This window comes from Mustela lutreola, chromosome 9, assembly GCF_030435805.1.
Source record: "Mustela lutreola isolate mMusLut2 chromosome 9, mMusLut2.pri, whole genome shotgun sequence".
Taxonomy (NCBI): Eukaryota; Metazoa; Chordata; class Mammalia; order Carnivora; family Mustelidae; genus Mustela; species Mustela lutreola.
This window is the reverse complement of record NC_081298.1, coordinates 127,349,889-127,363,513: the sequence shown is the minus strand read 5'-3', so window position 1 is coordinate 127,363,513 and position 13,625 is coordinate 127,349,889. Positions and strand designations below refer to the sequence as shown.

Below are 13,625 nucleotides of genomic sequence, written 5' to 3'. Positions count from 1 at the left end.
TAAACTTTTCTCTAGCAAGCAGAGGACTCGAAATCAACCCATTCATGATCCTCTTCTAAGATAGTCACTGCGTTACCTAGTCATTTGTTACCATTGCTGATAATTTAATCACTTTCTCTCCTCTGATCATGCAGTTCTAGGCTCTTGCTTTCTTGTGGTTAGTACTGACATGAACACCTACCCCTCCCTTTGTCATTGCATCTGAGGAGCATAGTTGTGTGTGAAGACCCTGTGACAATCAATTCTCAGCTATAACCAACTCTTGACCTCTGATGTAATAAGAGACAAAGATTAAATAATTATAATTCTTAGAAAATCCAGAATTGTTTGTAATTACAGCCAAGTGTTCACCAGGCTTTTCCCAAATCATTCTTAAATAACAAAATTCCTTTAAGTTTAAATTTTTTTTCTTTCTACCATTTACATTTACGCCAAGACTTGGGCAACAGCCTTATCAGACTGATTCAGATGTATCAGATTCAAGACCCTGAGTTAAAGAAGCCTAATAAATTCCAGGCAAGCCAAGTGTAATACATAAAGAAGGAATTAGTTAAAATGAGGATGCACAAATAGTACAACAGATTTGAGTCTGTTGTGAGAAGAGGGAAGATAAGGAAAAAAATCAGCAATTCACCAAAGAGGAAAAAATGAAAAATTCTCAACCTCATTCATTGGAAAGTACAAATTTAGATCATAAACATTTTCCAGCTACTAATTGTAAAAAATAAAGAAGCCTGACAATACCCCAAGTGATGGAGAGGATGTTGGATTAAGAGTAGCTCTTATATAAGTTTCTGGGGAACAGTTTAATGTTATAAAGTTGAATATTCACATAACCTATGACTCAGCAGTTCTGTCCTATGTCTGTACGCTAGAGAAGCTCTCACACACATGCACCATGGAAAATGTAGATAGTGTTCACAGCAGCATTCATTGTAATATCAAAAAACGGGATACAATTTAGATGTTTCTTGACGGGAGAATGTAAAAACAGAGGGATGTGACATGTGAGGAGTACACACATAATGGAATGGAATAGGTAATATTCCAGTTCTGAAGTTGGTTGGTGGGTTTGCAAGTTTTCATTATTAATCTAACTCTATACATGTATATATCTTGCCTATATTATTTTGTGTTAATATAAGATTGCATAAAAATCTGGATAATCCCAAACTGGATTAATTGGCCCCTGGTTAACTAAGGAATAATTTACCTGAATTCTTCCATAGCCATCTAGGAAATTTGTTGAAGTACGGTAATAATAGCAAGTCACTACTACGGTTTATGAAGCATATATTCTGTGTGTAGAATATCTAGCCAATCTTAATGCTGTTATGTTTTTCTGATTTAACTTTGATTGCCTTCAGTCTTTGTTAAATGAAGTGTTATCTACAGCCCAAGAAGAGGTAGAAAAGGAAAGTTTTGCTTACTTTCTTATATTCTCTTCACTTAGTTACTGGAAATTAATTTAAACCAAAATGATGTATTTCATCTCTGTCTCTCCTTTCCCAATAAATTATCTAGTCATTAGTAGACAGAGAGTAGAATCCAGAGAGCAAACCAGAGGAGTTCAATTTGAGTTAGTCTCTGCAGCTTCAGGTCCTTATGGCATGACTTTAATACTTGACTGGGATTGAATTTTAGAATATGAGATGCTAATACACACTCCAAGGCCAAAACAGTTTTTTATTATCATGTAAGTGATACACTCTGTTACCATATGTAATAAAAAAATTTTTTTTAAGATTTTATTTATTTATTTGACAGAGATTACAAGTAGGCAGAGAGGCAGGAGAGGGAGAGAGGAGGAAGCAGGCTCCCCGCTGAGCAGAGAGCCCGATGCGGGGCTCCATCCCATGACCCTGAGATCATGACCTGAGCCGAAGGAAGAGGCTTTAACCCACTGAGCCACCAGGCGCCCCACCATATGTAATAAAAATTAATAGTGTTTATTAATGCTTCTGTCCATAAGCATTTAGGGGCAGAAACAAATTTCTTAGATGTAGTTGTTGATTTTGAAATATGGGTGACTTATATGAAGAGGCTATCACAAATGGAAACTTTCATTCTTCATGTAGGTAAAATCATCTCTATTGATACTAGTTCCCTGAGAGCTGCTGGCAGAACTGGCTGGGAAGATTTAGTGAGGAAATGCATCTATGCTTTTTTCCAACCTCAGGGCAGAGAACCATCTTATGCCAGACAACTGTTTCAAGAAGGTAAAGTTTTCTTCTCATAATGATTTTCATTAACCTTGCTTTTTATTAATACTGAAGTAATTTACATAGAACTTATGGCTTGATAAGTATTTTCTCCAAATTACAGTTTTTGCAATAATCGGTTTTAGGAAAGGAAGAAATGGGTAAGCAAAGTAATTCATGAGTGGATCCTGAATTTGGGATGCACATTTTAAAGAACAGGGTATCATGTGGTGGTCACTCACTCACTCACTCACTCATTCGTTCATTCATTCATTCAGCAGACATGTATCAAGTTCCTCACATACATAGAACACTATGTCAGGTGGCAGGGATATAGTGATGACTAAGAAGCTCTCAAGGAGCTCAAAATATATTAGGACAATATATAACTTTAAAGATTAGTGTGATATGGGCTTATACCCAGAGGTGTAACCAAAGAAGAAAAAAATTACTTCTGACTTGGAGGACCAGGGATGGCTTCAGAAAGGAAGTGATAATTTCATCTGATTTTTGAAGGTCATTCCCAGGAGGGACAGGCATGTGAAAGGGCTTCTAGATAATACAGAAATCTGTATCACACAGGTTTACTTTATTACTGTTATGGTACCTGTATCACCTGACTCAGGTTGAAATTTCAAGTTAAAAATATGTCATATGAGATTAATAATTGTATAGATGCTATATGGTACTGTGGGAGATAAATATACTCTCTGCCCTTAAGGAACTTAACAGTATTACAGGAAACAGGGAAAATTATTTGAGAAAGTTCATAGAGTTTCCAGGTGAGGATTTTGATATACTTTAAAAATATTGTCACGTAATTATGTTAGCCTAATTCTCCATTCCCTCTATAATTTATTCTCTATTCACTAACAGTTTCTTTGTGAAAGACTCTTTGTGTGATTCTTCCTGAAAAATAATTTTAAAATGTTTTTCATTATTCCATCATCCTTCTTAATTTTAACATTTTCCTGTAACATTAGGTTTCCTAACTTGACAGATGATTTTCCATTCGTTACATTTTAACATCCAGGTGGTATGTGGAAGCAGCTTGATTTTTTTTTTTTTTTCCAAGAAGCCATCTATATGAGTCTCACTAATCTGGTTATTCGTGGGACAACTTCCTATAGACTAATAGTTCTCCAGTGGGCCTCTTGCTACACTGATACTTTCCCCAAAGATGTTATTTCAGAGGATAGGACCAAGAATCTACATGTTTTAAGTTTTCAGGCAACCCTGAAGTACATCAGGTTTGGAAACCGTCACAACAACCAGCTAATGCCATTTACTGGTTGCAGACTTTGTGAGTCCCTCTTGCTAATAATGGCACTTGACTTTTACTTAAGTTTGAGACTCAGAGCACTCTCTCCATTTATTGCTAAAAATGCTGAAGTATATGATGCTCTTTGGTTTTTACCTTAACTTTATAAGTTGGGCCTTCCAAGACTGTACGTGAAAGACTTTTAGTTTTATTTGCCTGTAATTTCCATATACTTGCACCAAGGCAAAGCAGATCTAGATTATTGTCTTACTGTCTGACTAGGTTCCCTGTAGATGTGACTGAACCACAGTTGATGTGTTTCTAAACCATTAGAATTCTCTATAAAACAGGTTGGTTAGAGTTAGAACAAGTAACTATCATTAACATATGAAGTAAAACAATTTAGAGTAGAATGTAAAGAAATATAATTCAATACCTTTTCCCCATTAGTCATTTCTTCATGTCCTTTTCTTCCACTTCTTTGGGGGAAGAAAACATTCCTCAATAGAGATAACTTGTATTTTTCTCAACACTGTTGTGCAGAGTTCACGTGACTCTGATGATATAGTTTTGTAGATTCGGGGCCATTTGCCTAACAGTGTTCATGGACTTGGACTAAATACGTCTTTTTCTGATATTTCATGCTCAGCAGTGTCTAACCTGGTAAGAAAACGGTGGTCCATGAAACACTCTTATGGGGATCATCTGTTAAAGATGTTGCCTGCTGAATTCAAATCTCCTGTGAGGGCCCAGGTATCTGAACTTCCAAAGGCAGTGCTTAAGTACATTGAGTGTGAGATCCATTGGGTCCTCTCAGAGTTGGGGGAGGTGTAAAACTCTGTAGTGATGGAGTCTGTCTTTTTTTTATTTCCCTGCCCATTAAATTACTCTTTGAAGACAGTGACTGGTAGAAAATCCTAAAATGCATTAACCTTTAATTTAGTTCTTAGCTTAACTTTTCAGCTGCTTTTGACAGAGACAGCTTTTAAAGGAAGTTTACCATTTTATTTTCTGGGATCAAATTTGAAGAAAAACAAAAACAAAAAAGAACCTCACATTTCAGCCAAAAAATATGTGGGCATTCAGCATGAACTAGAATACAACTGTGGTTCTCCAGTGAGATTAGGGGGAAATGGGTATCAGCATCACCTGAGCAACTTTTTAACTAGAGGAGGTCTGTGTAGGTGTATACAGTTTGAAAAAGTTTCCCAGATTCAGTTCAATTGAGAGCCATTCCTTTAAGAAGGGTTTAGATTAAATACTTCCCCAGGGTCCTTGATAACATTCATCTAGGCAATTGTTAAACCAGATTTCTGGACTCCACCCCCACAACTGAATCAGAGTCTATAAGCTAAGGTGCTTTCTTACAGAGAAGTTTGGAAAACATCAACTTACATTCCACAAGATATTAATAGCTGTAACTAAGGAATGTTTCATGCTGAATTAAGTTTGGGGAATGTTTCAGTCTCCCATTCTTGAGAATTCATAAGACATATAAAGGATTTAAGTTTCTGGGAGGTTCTACCATGAAGGTACCTGTTTGACTTTGTTATCTAGACTTATTTTTCCGCAGAGTACTTATTCCTGTAGGACATCTATCAGCATTTAGGGAGAGTAGCAGAAATGGGAATATTGTTCTATATAGCCTAGGAAAGTTTTATGAAAGTTTTGCTCACCTATTATCAGTGACATAATGGATCATCATTGTTTTGTCTTTGAGAGATGTCCATGATATTTTGTTATATTGGAAAATAGTCTCCAAAAGCCCAGCGGATATAGTACCATCTCACTCTTGGATGTTTGTTTATCCAGTTCTAGAGGATTCACAAAATATGCACAGTGGTTATCTCCAAATGATGGTATTACAAATGGCTTTATCATTTGTTCATTTTTCTGTTATCTTAACGTTATAATCACAAAATAAAGTTATTTTAATTAAGAAGATGGCAAGACGGTTGGAAGGAGTTTATAGTATCAAGAAGTTTGGGAGCATTGTGATAAAACATAAATACCCATTTATACCCATATGAATGATTAACCAGAATGTTCTTTGAGACTTGTGCAATGTGGTTAATTCCATGGTCCATATTAACAGAGTTAACTGAAAATCTTTTTTTTTTTTTTGGTCAGTCTTGTTGAAAATATTTAAAATATGAATTTATTTTTCTTTTTGAGAAATTTTGATATATTGAATAGGGTTTACTTATTAGTAATTGAAAATCTTAGAGCATCTAAGGGTAATTCTTTTTCTTTACCTTAATTAATAACTTTTTAAGTTTCATTCTTTCTGCATATATTTAGGGAAATACAAAAGGAAAAAGAAATCTCTACGGGCATTGCCGTGTAGTACCCTACCACACATTTTATACCTGCCCATTTAGTTAACATCAGTAAAAACATCCGTAAAAAGCATACTTGTTGAGGTTATCTTGGCAGCAAATTAGGTGGAGTCAGAAACCCAAATAGCTCTACTCTAGAGCTGCTATAACCGGAGAAAATGGTGTCCTTTGCTTCATAGCTCTTTTGAGGCCTATTCTGGAGGGGAAAGCAAAACAAAAAAGTTGTTATTTTAAAAGTTTCCCAGAAGAGTTTCTGGGGTGTCAGTAATACCACATCAATACCATCCCTCCCCACTAAGTGTTCTAAAAATTTTAGAAATGGACACAGGAATCAGGGATCACAATACTAGCTAGCTATATACCTGACAAAACTAGTTTGCAAAACAAGGCCAGGACCTGTGAACAACAACATTCCCATAAACCTTGAAATCCACTTGTAGGGAATATTTGGTGTGTGGAACAAATGTTTATCCAGCCATCTTATAAAGAACTGTGGCTTCCTTATTCATGTCTTAATTCAAAATATCAATGATTGTTATACAGGATTGAAGCTATTGGTGTGAATACTATCTAGGGATTGGCTGAATATGTGTATGACTCGGGACATAGGTACTTTGCTTTTTCTTTACTTGGATTTTTCTTTGGTGTTTATTCAGGAAATATTCATTCGGTACCTGCTATATACTAGGCTACATACTAGATATTACCTCATAACATTATTGGCTCAGTTTTAGTGATGCTGGGTGAAGGTTAATTTGCATTACAAAGTCCTGAAGTTGTAAATGACAAAGTCAGAGTTCAAGCCTGACTCTGACTTCTAGGCGCTTTTTTTTTTTAATTGATCCATGCTACCTTCCTGTTTACCTTTCCATCTGAAAATTAAGCACCAAAAAGAATTTTAATTAGCTGGATAGTCTTTTTTTTTTTTTTAAGGATTTTATTTATTTATTAGAAAGAGAGTGAGTGCACACAAGTGCGAGTGCCCCGGGGAAGAGGCAGAGGGAGAGGGAGAAGCAGACTCCTAGGGGACCAGGGAGTCCCACATGGGCTCAATCCCAGGATCCTGGGATCATAACCTGAGCCAAAAGCAGATGTCTTAAATGACTGAGCCACCCTTGTGCTCCTAGTTAACTGGATAGTCTTAATTAAGTTCTAATAATTAAAGTTTTACTATAGTTTATCTTACCTTTTTTCCTTCTCAAAGGAAAAGGAGTGTATGAATTATGACTTATGGTTATAATTATGAATTATGACTGTATGAATTATGATGTGTGCTAAGTCACACATTATCATCCAAAATAAATAATCTAACTTCAAAACTTAGAGTGTAGTAATTTCCTTATATAAGTTAATAGGGGTTCTTTATTTTGGAATTTTTACTAGTTGAGATAGATAGAGTCCCAAGTTAAGACAGCATGGTTACCAAAGGGTCAAGTATATTAATGTTCCCATGCATATCTGAGTTTCTAGTTCTTTCTCACTTTATAGGGCTTATCAACAAATCAAGAAATTTCTTTCCATTAATTTTCATTACAAAAGTTGAGTCCAGATTTCTATGAGAGCAAGAACATAAATTGAGATATAAGAACACAGCTAAGATCTAAAATCTGTCCTTTAAAGAAATGTTATGGTAGTTGATCACAAGTCAATATTAATCTATTTACATGAGATTCAAGTTGAGGGTCCGTCAGCAAGTACTTACTAGGTGACGTTATATGCAAAGCATCATACAAGATTCAAGGAGAGTGGAAAACAAAAATGGGACACAGTATTAGCCCTTATGTTTATTTTAGCTGATGAAGAAGAAGTGTGTAAAGTTATCTACCTCTTATTTAAAGTGACACAGAGGAAATGTTTAGGAAGCAATGAAAAATGAGATTGGAAATGTAAGTTGAAGCCAGATTGTATGTATGTATACCAAACTGTCCAGTATGGGAGACATCAGCCACCTGTCGCTATTGAGTAGTTGAAATTTGATGTGGCTGAGAAACTGAATTTAAAATTTTATTTAATTTTAAATTTAAATAGCCCCATGTGGCTGGTGACCATGTAGCTCAAAAGTGAAGAGCCAGTATTTTCCAGCAGGATGGGGAGACCCTAAAGAGCATTAAGAAATGAGGAAGGAAGAGACAAAATGGCATAAGCAAAATAACGTGAAAAATATTGTATCTTGCCTGGCCCTTTATATAATATAGCTTTATCATTATCCCAGGTTAATAACTTATCTTGAAATTCTACTTTTTTGCTGTAGATGTATCTTCCAAAATATACTATTAAAAACATTTAACAGTTTGGAATCATTAAATTTTTTAGGGTTTTGCTATAGCAAACATTTATTTATATCCTTATATAAAAATTATCCATTTCATTTAAGACTCTTTTTCATCAGTAATTATTTCATTAGGTACTAAATTTCTCCATGTGTTATATTTGGTAAATGTGCCAGTGATCTGGCTGAAATTGCTAGATGGGTAAGGAATGTGGTTGGTTGGACATCAATCTTAATCCTTTCCATTAAGCTTATATCCTAATTTTGGTACCTAGTCTGATTTATAGATTTATAACAGATTATGCTCTCTTCAGTATATAAGGTATACCCAAAGCAGTAAAAGAGAGTATGTCTTCTCTTAAAGTAATATGTAGTTTCAAAAAAATATTTATTAATTGGTCATTTTAAGTCTTTTTAACATGTCTTTAAAATGTAATAGAAAGGCTTTCTGAAATGTCTTTGAAAAACAGTACTAATATTCATTACAGGCTAAATCATAATAGTCATTTGTGCTAGTAATTCTTGTGTTTCTGTGAATGTGATTTTTAACCTTGTTATAGCTGAATCCACCTATTAAATCTTTAATAAAATAGAACTTTATTACATGGCTAAAACATCAGTGACATTTTCTTACTTAGTAGTCTGGTATAACCTTTATATATCTAATAAATACTTACCAGTATGGTTAGATTTTTGTCTGCTATTAATAAATCTTTAAGACAAAAGTAAATTATGTTGTTTATATAGTGATTTGACTGCCTTAACCTAGTTTTTGTTTTTTATATTAATCATGATCGGCTTTATCTTAATTTTCTTTCTACACTAAATTCAAACATAAAAAATAATATGTGAATACACTAATTTGACAGACCTCAGTGGTTCACATTCCTGAGTGAAAAATTAAATGTGAATTTCAGTTACGTGACTCCACAAACTAATAAAAAAAATGGAGGGTGAATTTTATATTATATGAATTATATCTCAGTAAAGCTGTTGAAAAATCAGCCAGAGAAAGGACCAAAAAAAAAACAAAAACAACTTGTTAGAGATAATTCTGAAAGGGAGAAGGTTACTTCCTGGTATTTTTAATGGACACTTAATAAAATTTGAAGAACTGTCCCATTATGGGGAAAGATTAAGGTTGATTTTTTTTCCTGGTTTGAAGTTTCTTCGTCATTTTAACTTATATGAGGAGGCACTCATTCAAGTAGTACTGAATTAAAACTTGTCATCAAGTGGTCTATTTTAACCAGAATCATTTCCCCTCACCCATCAGATACCTGCTTTGTCTGAACTATTCTTTATTTGGAGTCTGAGCAAGCAGCTGTTAGGAGGGCATTTAAAATGAGGTTCAAGGTAGAAATAAGGCTTGGTAACTCTCCTCTGCCCAAAGTACAAGTGTCAGAATTTTAACTAGGTTTTTCTTTTGTTTGAAACAGTGATGACTCGTGGCACTGCCTCCAGCCCATCCTATAGATTCATATTGAATGATGGGACAATGCTTAGCGCCCACACCAAGTGTAAACTTTGCTACCCTCAAAGTCCAGACATGCAACCTTTCATCATGGGAATTCATATCATCGACAGGTACTACTTATTTGGAGAGCTTCATATGAAATAAGTCAGTTCACATATCTCTTCTTAGAAAAAAATTTTTAATACTCTTGATGGCTAGAAAGCAGAAATTCTAAATTAGGCATTAAGCTAGTGTGATGAGTATATAATCACTATATCCATACTGGGTTCTATAGTTTTTTTGTCTAACAATAATAGCCTTATTGTATAAAAAAAAAAAAAAAAAAAAAAAAAAGAAGAAGAAGAAGAAGAAGAGGAAAGAAAAAGGAACACAGGAAAGGTTAGGCTGAAAATATGTGTTTCAGGGGTAAAAAACCAAAAAGATGGCAAAAATAGCCAGCTGTCCATATGTGAACTTTGCTCTTATAAAAAATTTCAGTTTGTTAATATTGTTATTTTTATTTTTAAAAGTGCTGTATTCTCATTAGGGCAAACTCTATGGCTCCTGAGTTCAAGTTGACAGTTTCTCAAACTACAAGTCATTAAACTATCAACTTGAGATTTTTGAATGTCATTGCCTCTAATTTGTTCTCCTCTCTAAATACATTTTACATTGGTATATATGGTAAATTCATGGAACCATTCTTTTATCTTATGAATTATTCAAAACCCTACATTTGCAACTATTTAAAATGTAGCATTAAACAAAAACAAAGACATTTCCCCTCACTTCATCTTTTCCTCATCTGATATATTTGCTTATTGGAACATGGTAATACCAGTCACAAATCTGTTGTCATAATTATGGATTTGAGTAAAGAGCTCGATGAAAATCTGAATTCAGTATTCTGTTTTTTTTCTAATTTTAGTTTAATTTATGCTTGTGAGTGGAATTAGCACAGTTCTTTTTTTCATATTGTGATTTCTCTTTCAAAACATCTGCTATGTCTGCATATCACCCTTTTTAATTTTTACATCAGTGACACAGTATTTTCCTTACCCAGTCTTCCTCTTTGGAGTTGAAATACTTAAAAGCTGTAACAAGGGAGTCATGAATAAAAGACTTGTAAACAGAGGTGTGGGAAGTTTCTCTTTCAACCAAAAAAATTACTGTAATGTTAAGTATTTGTACTAAATTTTGAAAAGTTTAAAAGTACATATATTGGATTTTTTCTAAGGCCAAGAAGGATTTCTTTCCCATATAACTGAAACCATTATCCAATTTATGGGACCATGAGCACTGTTTCCTATTAAGCAGTGCTAATATTTCACAGTAGCACTAACAGTCCATTGTTTTTCCTTAATTTAAAGTCATACAGAAGCTCTTTACTTGATGACTTACAATATTAATGAGGTTAATGGTCTTGGCTTATAATATGCATCATAAAAATATTTTAATGGAAACCAGTGAAGATGTTTGAATAATAATGTCTTTTCCCCCCCCCCAGGGAACACAGTGGTCTTTCTCCTCAAGATGACACTAATTCTGGAATATCAATTCCCCGAGTAAACCCCTCCGTCAATTCTAGTATCTCGCCAGCTCATGGTGTGGCCCGTTCGTCCACATTGCCACCATCCAGCAACAACATGGTATCCCCCAGAGTAAACCGCCAACAGAGCTCAGACCTCCATAGCAGCAGTCATAGTAATTCTAGCAACAGCCAAGGGAGTTTTGGATGCTCACCTGGAAATCAGATTGTAGCCAGTGTTGCCTTAAACCAGGGACAGGCCAGTTCCCAGAGCACTAACCCCTCTTTAAACCTCAATAATTCTCCTATGGAAGGTACAGGAATATCTCTCGCACAGTTCATGTCTCCAAGGAGACAAGTTAGTTCTGGAATGGCACCAAGGCCCAGGATGCCAAATAATTCGTTCCCTCCTAATATTCCAACATTAAGCTCCCCTGTTGGCATGACAGGTACTGCCTGTAATAATAGTAACCGATCTTATTCAAACATCCCAGTAACATCCTTACAGAGCATGAATGAAGGACCCAATAACTCCGTTGGCTTCTCTGCCAGTTCTCCAGTCCTCAGGCAGATGAGCTCACAGAATTCACCTAGCAGATTAAATATACAACCAGCAAAAGCTGAGTCCAAAGATAACAAAGAGATTGCATCCATTTTGAATGAAATGATTCAGTCTGACAACAGCTCCAGTGATGGCAAACCTCTGGATTCGGGGCTTCTGCATAACAATGACAGACTCTCAGATGGAGACAATAAATACTCCCAAACCAGTCACAAACTGGTGCAGCTTTTGACAACGACTGCAGAGCAGCAGTTACGCCATGCTGATATAGACACAAGTTGCAAAGAGGTCCTGTCCTGCTCAGGCTCTTCAAGCTCTGCCTCTGCTAACTCTTCAAGTGGTTCGTGCCCCTCCTCTCATAGCTCGCTGACAGAGAGGCACAAGATTTTGCACCGGCTCCTCCAGGAGGGTAGCCCCTCAGACATCACCACTCTGTCTGTTGAGCCTGATAAAAAGGACAGTGCATCGACTTCTGTGTCAGTGACTGGACAGGCACAAGGGAGCTCAAGTGTAAAACTAGAACTGGATGCGTCGAAGAAAAAGGAATCAAAAGACCATCAGCTCCTACGATACCTTTTAGATAAAGACGAGAAAGATTTACGATCAACTCCGAACCTGAGCCTGGATGATGTCAAGGTGAAAGTGGAAAAGAAAGAACAGATGGATCCTTGTAACACAAACCCAACCCCAATGACCAAACCGGCTCCTGAGGAAATTAAACTGGAGTCCCAGAGCCAGGTAGGTAATCCCTCACTGCAAGATGCACATTCACAGTTATTTGTTCCTTTTCATGTATTTTATGCCAACCATAAACCAGATTTGGATTCAGGCTATGTTTTATCCTACCCTTTGGGCACGTGTTAAAAGGTTAGTATCATGGTTGAAGCATCAAGGGATGCCCTCAGACAAAGTGATTGAGAAATCACAGAGTGCCCTCTTTGCAACTTTGGAGGGCTGCAGTTTCAACGTGGCATTCTAAGCCAAGTGGAGATTTGCTTCTTTCTATAAAATCAGTTCACAACTTTGGAGAGTTTTAAACATACCTCTTCTGCCACCCTCCTCCCAACCCCACCTGTTGAGTCCAGCTCTTGGAAATAGGACCCAGAAATTTGTATTTTTACGAAGCTCCCCAGGGAACTCTGATGGGTAGCTAAGTTGGGGAACCTCTGATGTAAGTGAAATGGGACAGAAGTGTGAGGAGGTGGGCAGGACAGCCTAGTCTGGCTTTCTTTGCTATTTAGTTTTCCTTGAAGCAGTTTTCTAAGGCTGTTTCTCTTTGCATCTGATTCTAATTACCTTTAACCTTTATCAGAATAGGGACTTTGAGATTCTGGGACTTTGAGTATTCTGAAATAGAAGTGAACATAAATAAACCTTTGCATAACTTGTTACAGATTAGGAACCTCTGTGTTCAGGCTGAGGTGGGGGTGGGGTGAAATTAACAGGCACCTTCATTTATTGAATAATTGCTCTGGACCCTGGAGGAATTTAAGAAAAAAAGAAATTATAGTCTCTCCCCGCTAGGAGCTTACAAATTATTTGGAAAGAATGTAGACAAGTATGAAATAGCTGAAAATGTATGTACAAAGCAACTTATCAATGAGTTGTGAAACAGGGTTCACACTTAGTGTGCGTTGGTCCTTCATTTCTTGAGCCAGCTTTATGTTCTGCCCTCCGGCATACTGCATTCTAGACACGTGGAAGTCCTTGCCATTCCTGGGATAAGCCATGTCTCTCTCCTAAGCATCTTCTGCCTTGCTCTCCTTTCTGTGTCTGCTGAACGTCTCATCCTTCACAAACCAGTTCAGACATCATCCCTCTAAAGCCTTCCCGACTGGTCCTCGTTAGACATTTCTTTCCTCTCTGCACTCCTAGTGCTCCATATTGTCTCTATGTACTATTTGTAATAACACTATTTTGGTTACTTCTGTATGTGTGTGATCTTTGAGGATAAGACTATCTCTCAAGTTTCTTGGTACAGGTAAACTAATACTATGTTTTTAAGCTGA

The 13,625-nt window shown here is 36.2% G+C and overlaps 1 protein-coding gene across 6 annotated transcripts in view; it reads left to right on the top strand.

Moving 5' to 3' along the window:
- The window catches only part of NCOA1 (nuclear receptor coactivator 1), a 237,361-nt gene that overhangs the window by 174,373 nt on the left and 49,363 nt on the right, over positions 1-13,625 (top strand). For all 6 annotated transcript variants that reach the window (XM_059132487.1, XM_059132484.1, XM_059132485.1 and 3 more), the window contains 3 exons: positions 2,079-2,219; positions 9,510-9,657; positions 11,034-12,354. In XM_059132487.1, coding sequence (XP_058988470.1) covers positions 2,079-2,219; positions 9,510-9,657; positions 11,034-12,354 — 1,610 coding nt within the window. The remainder of the gene's footprint in view (positions 1-2,078; positions 2,220-9,509; positions 9,658-11,033; positions 12,355-13,625) is intronic.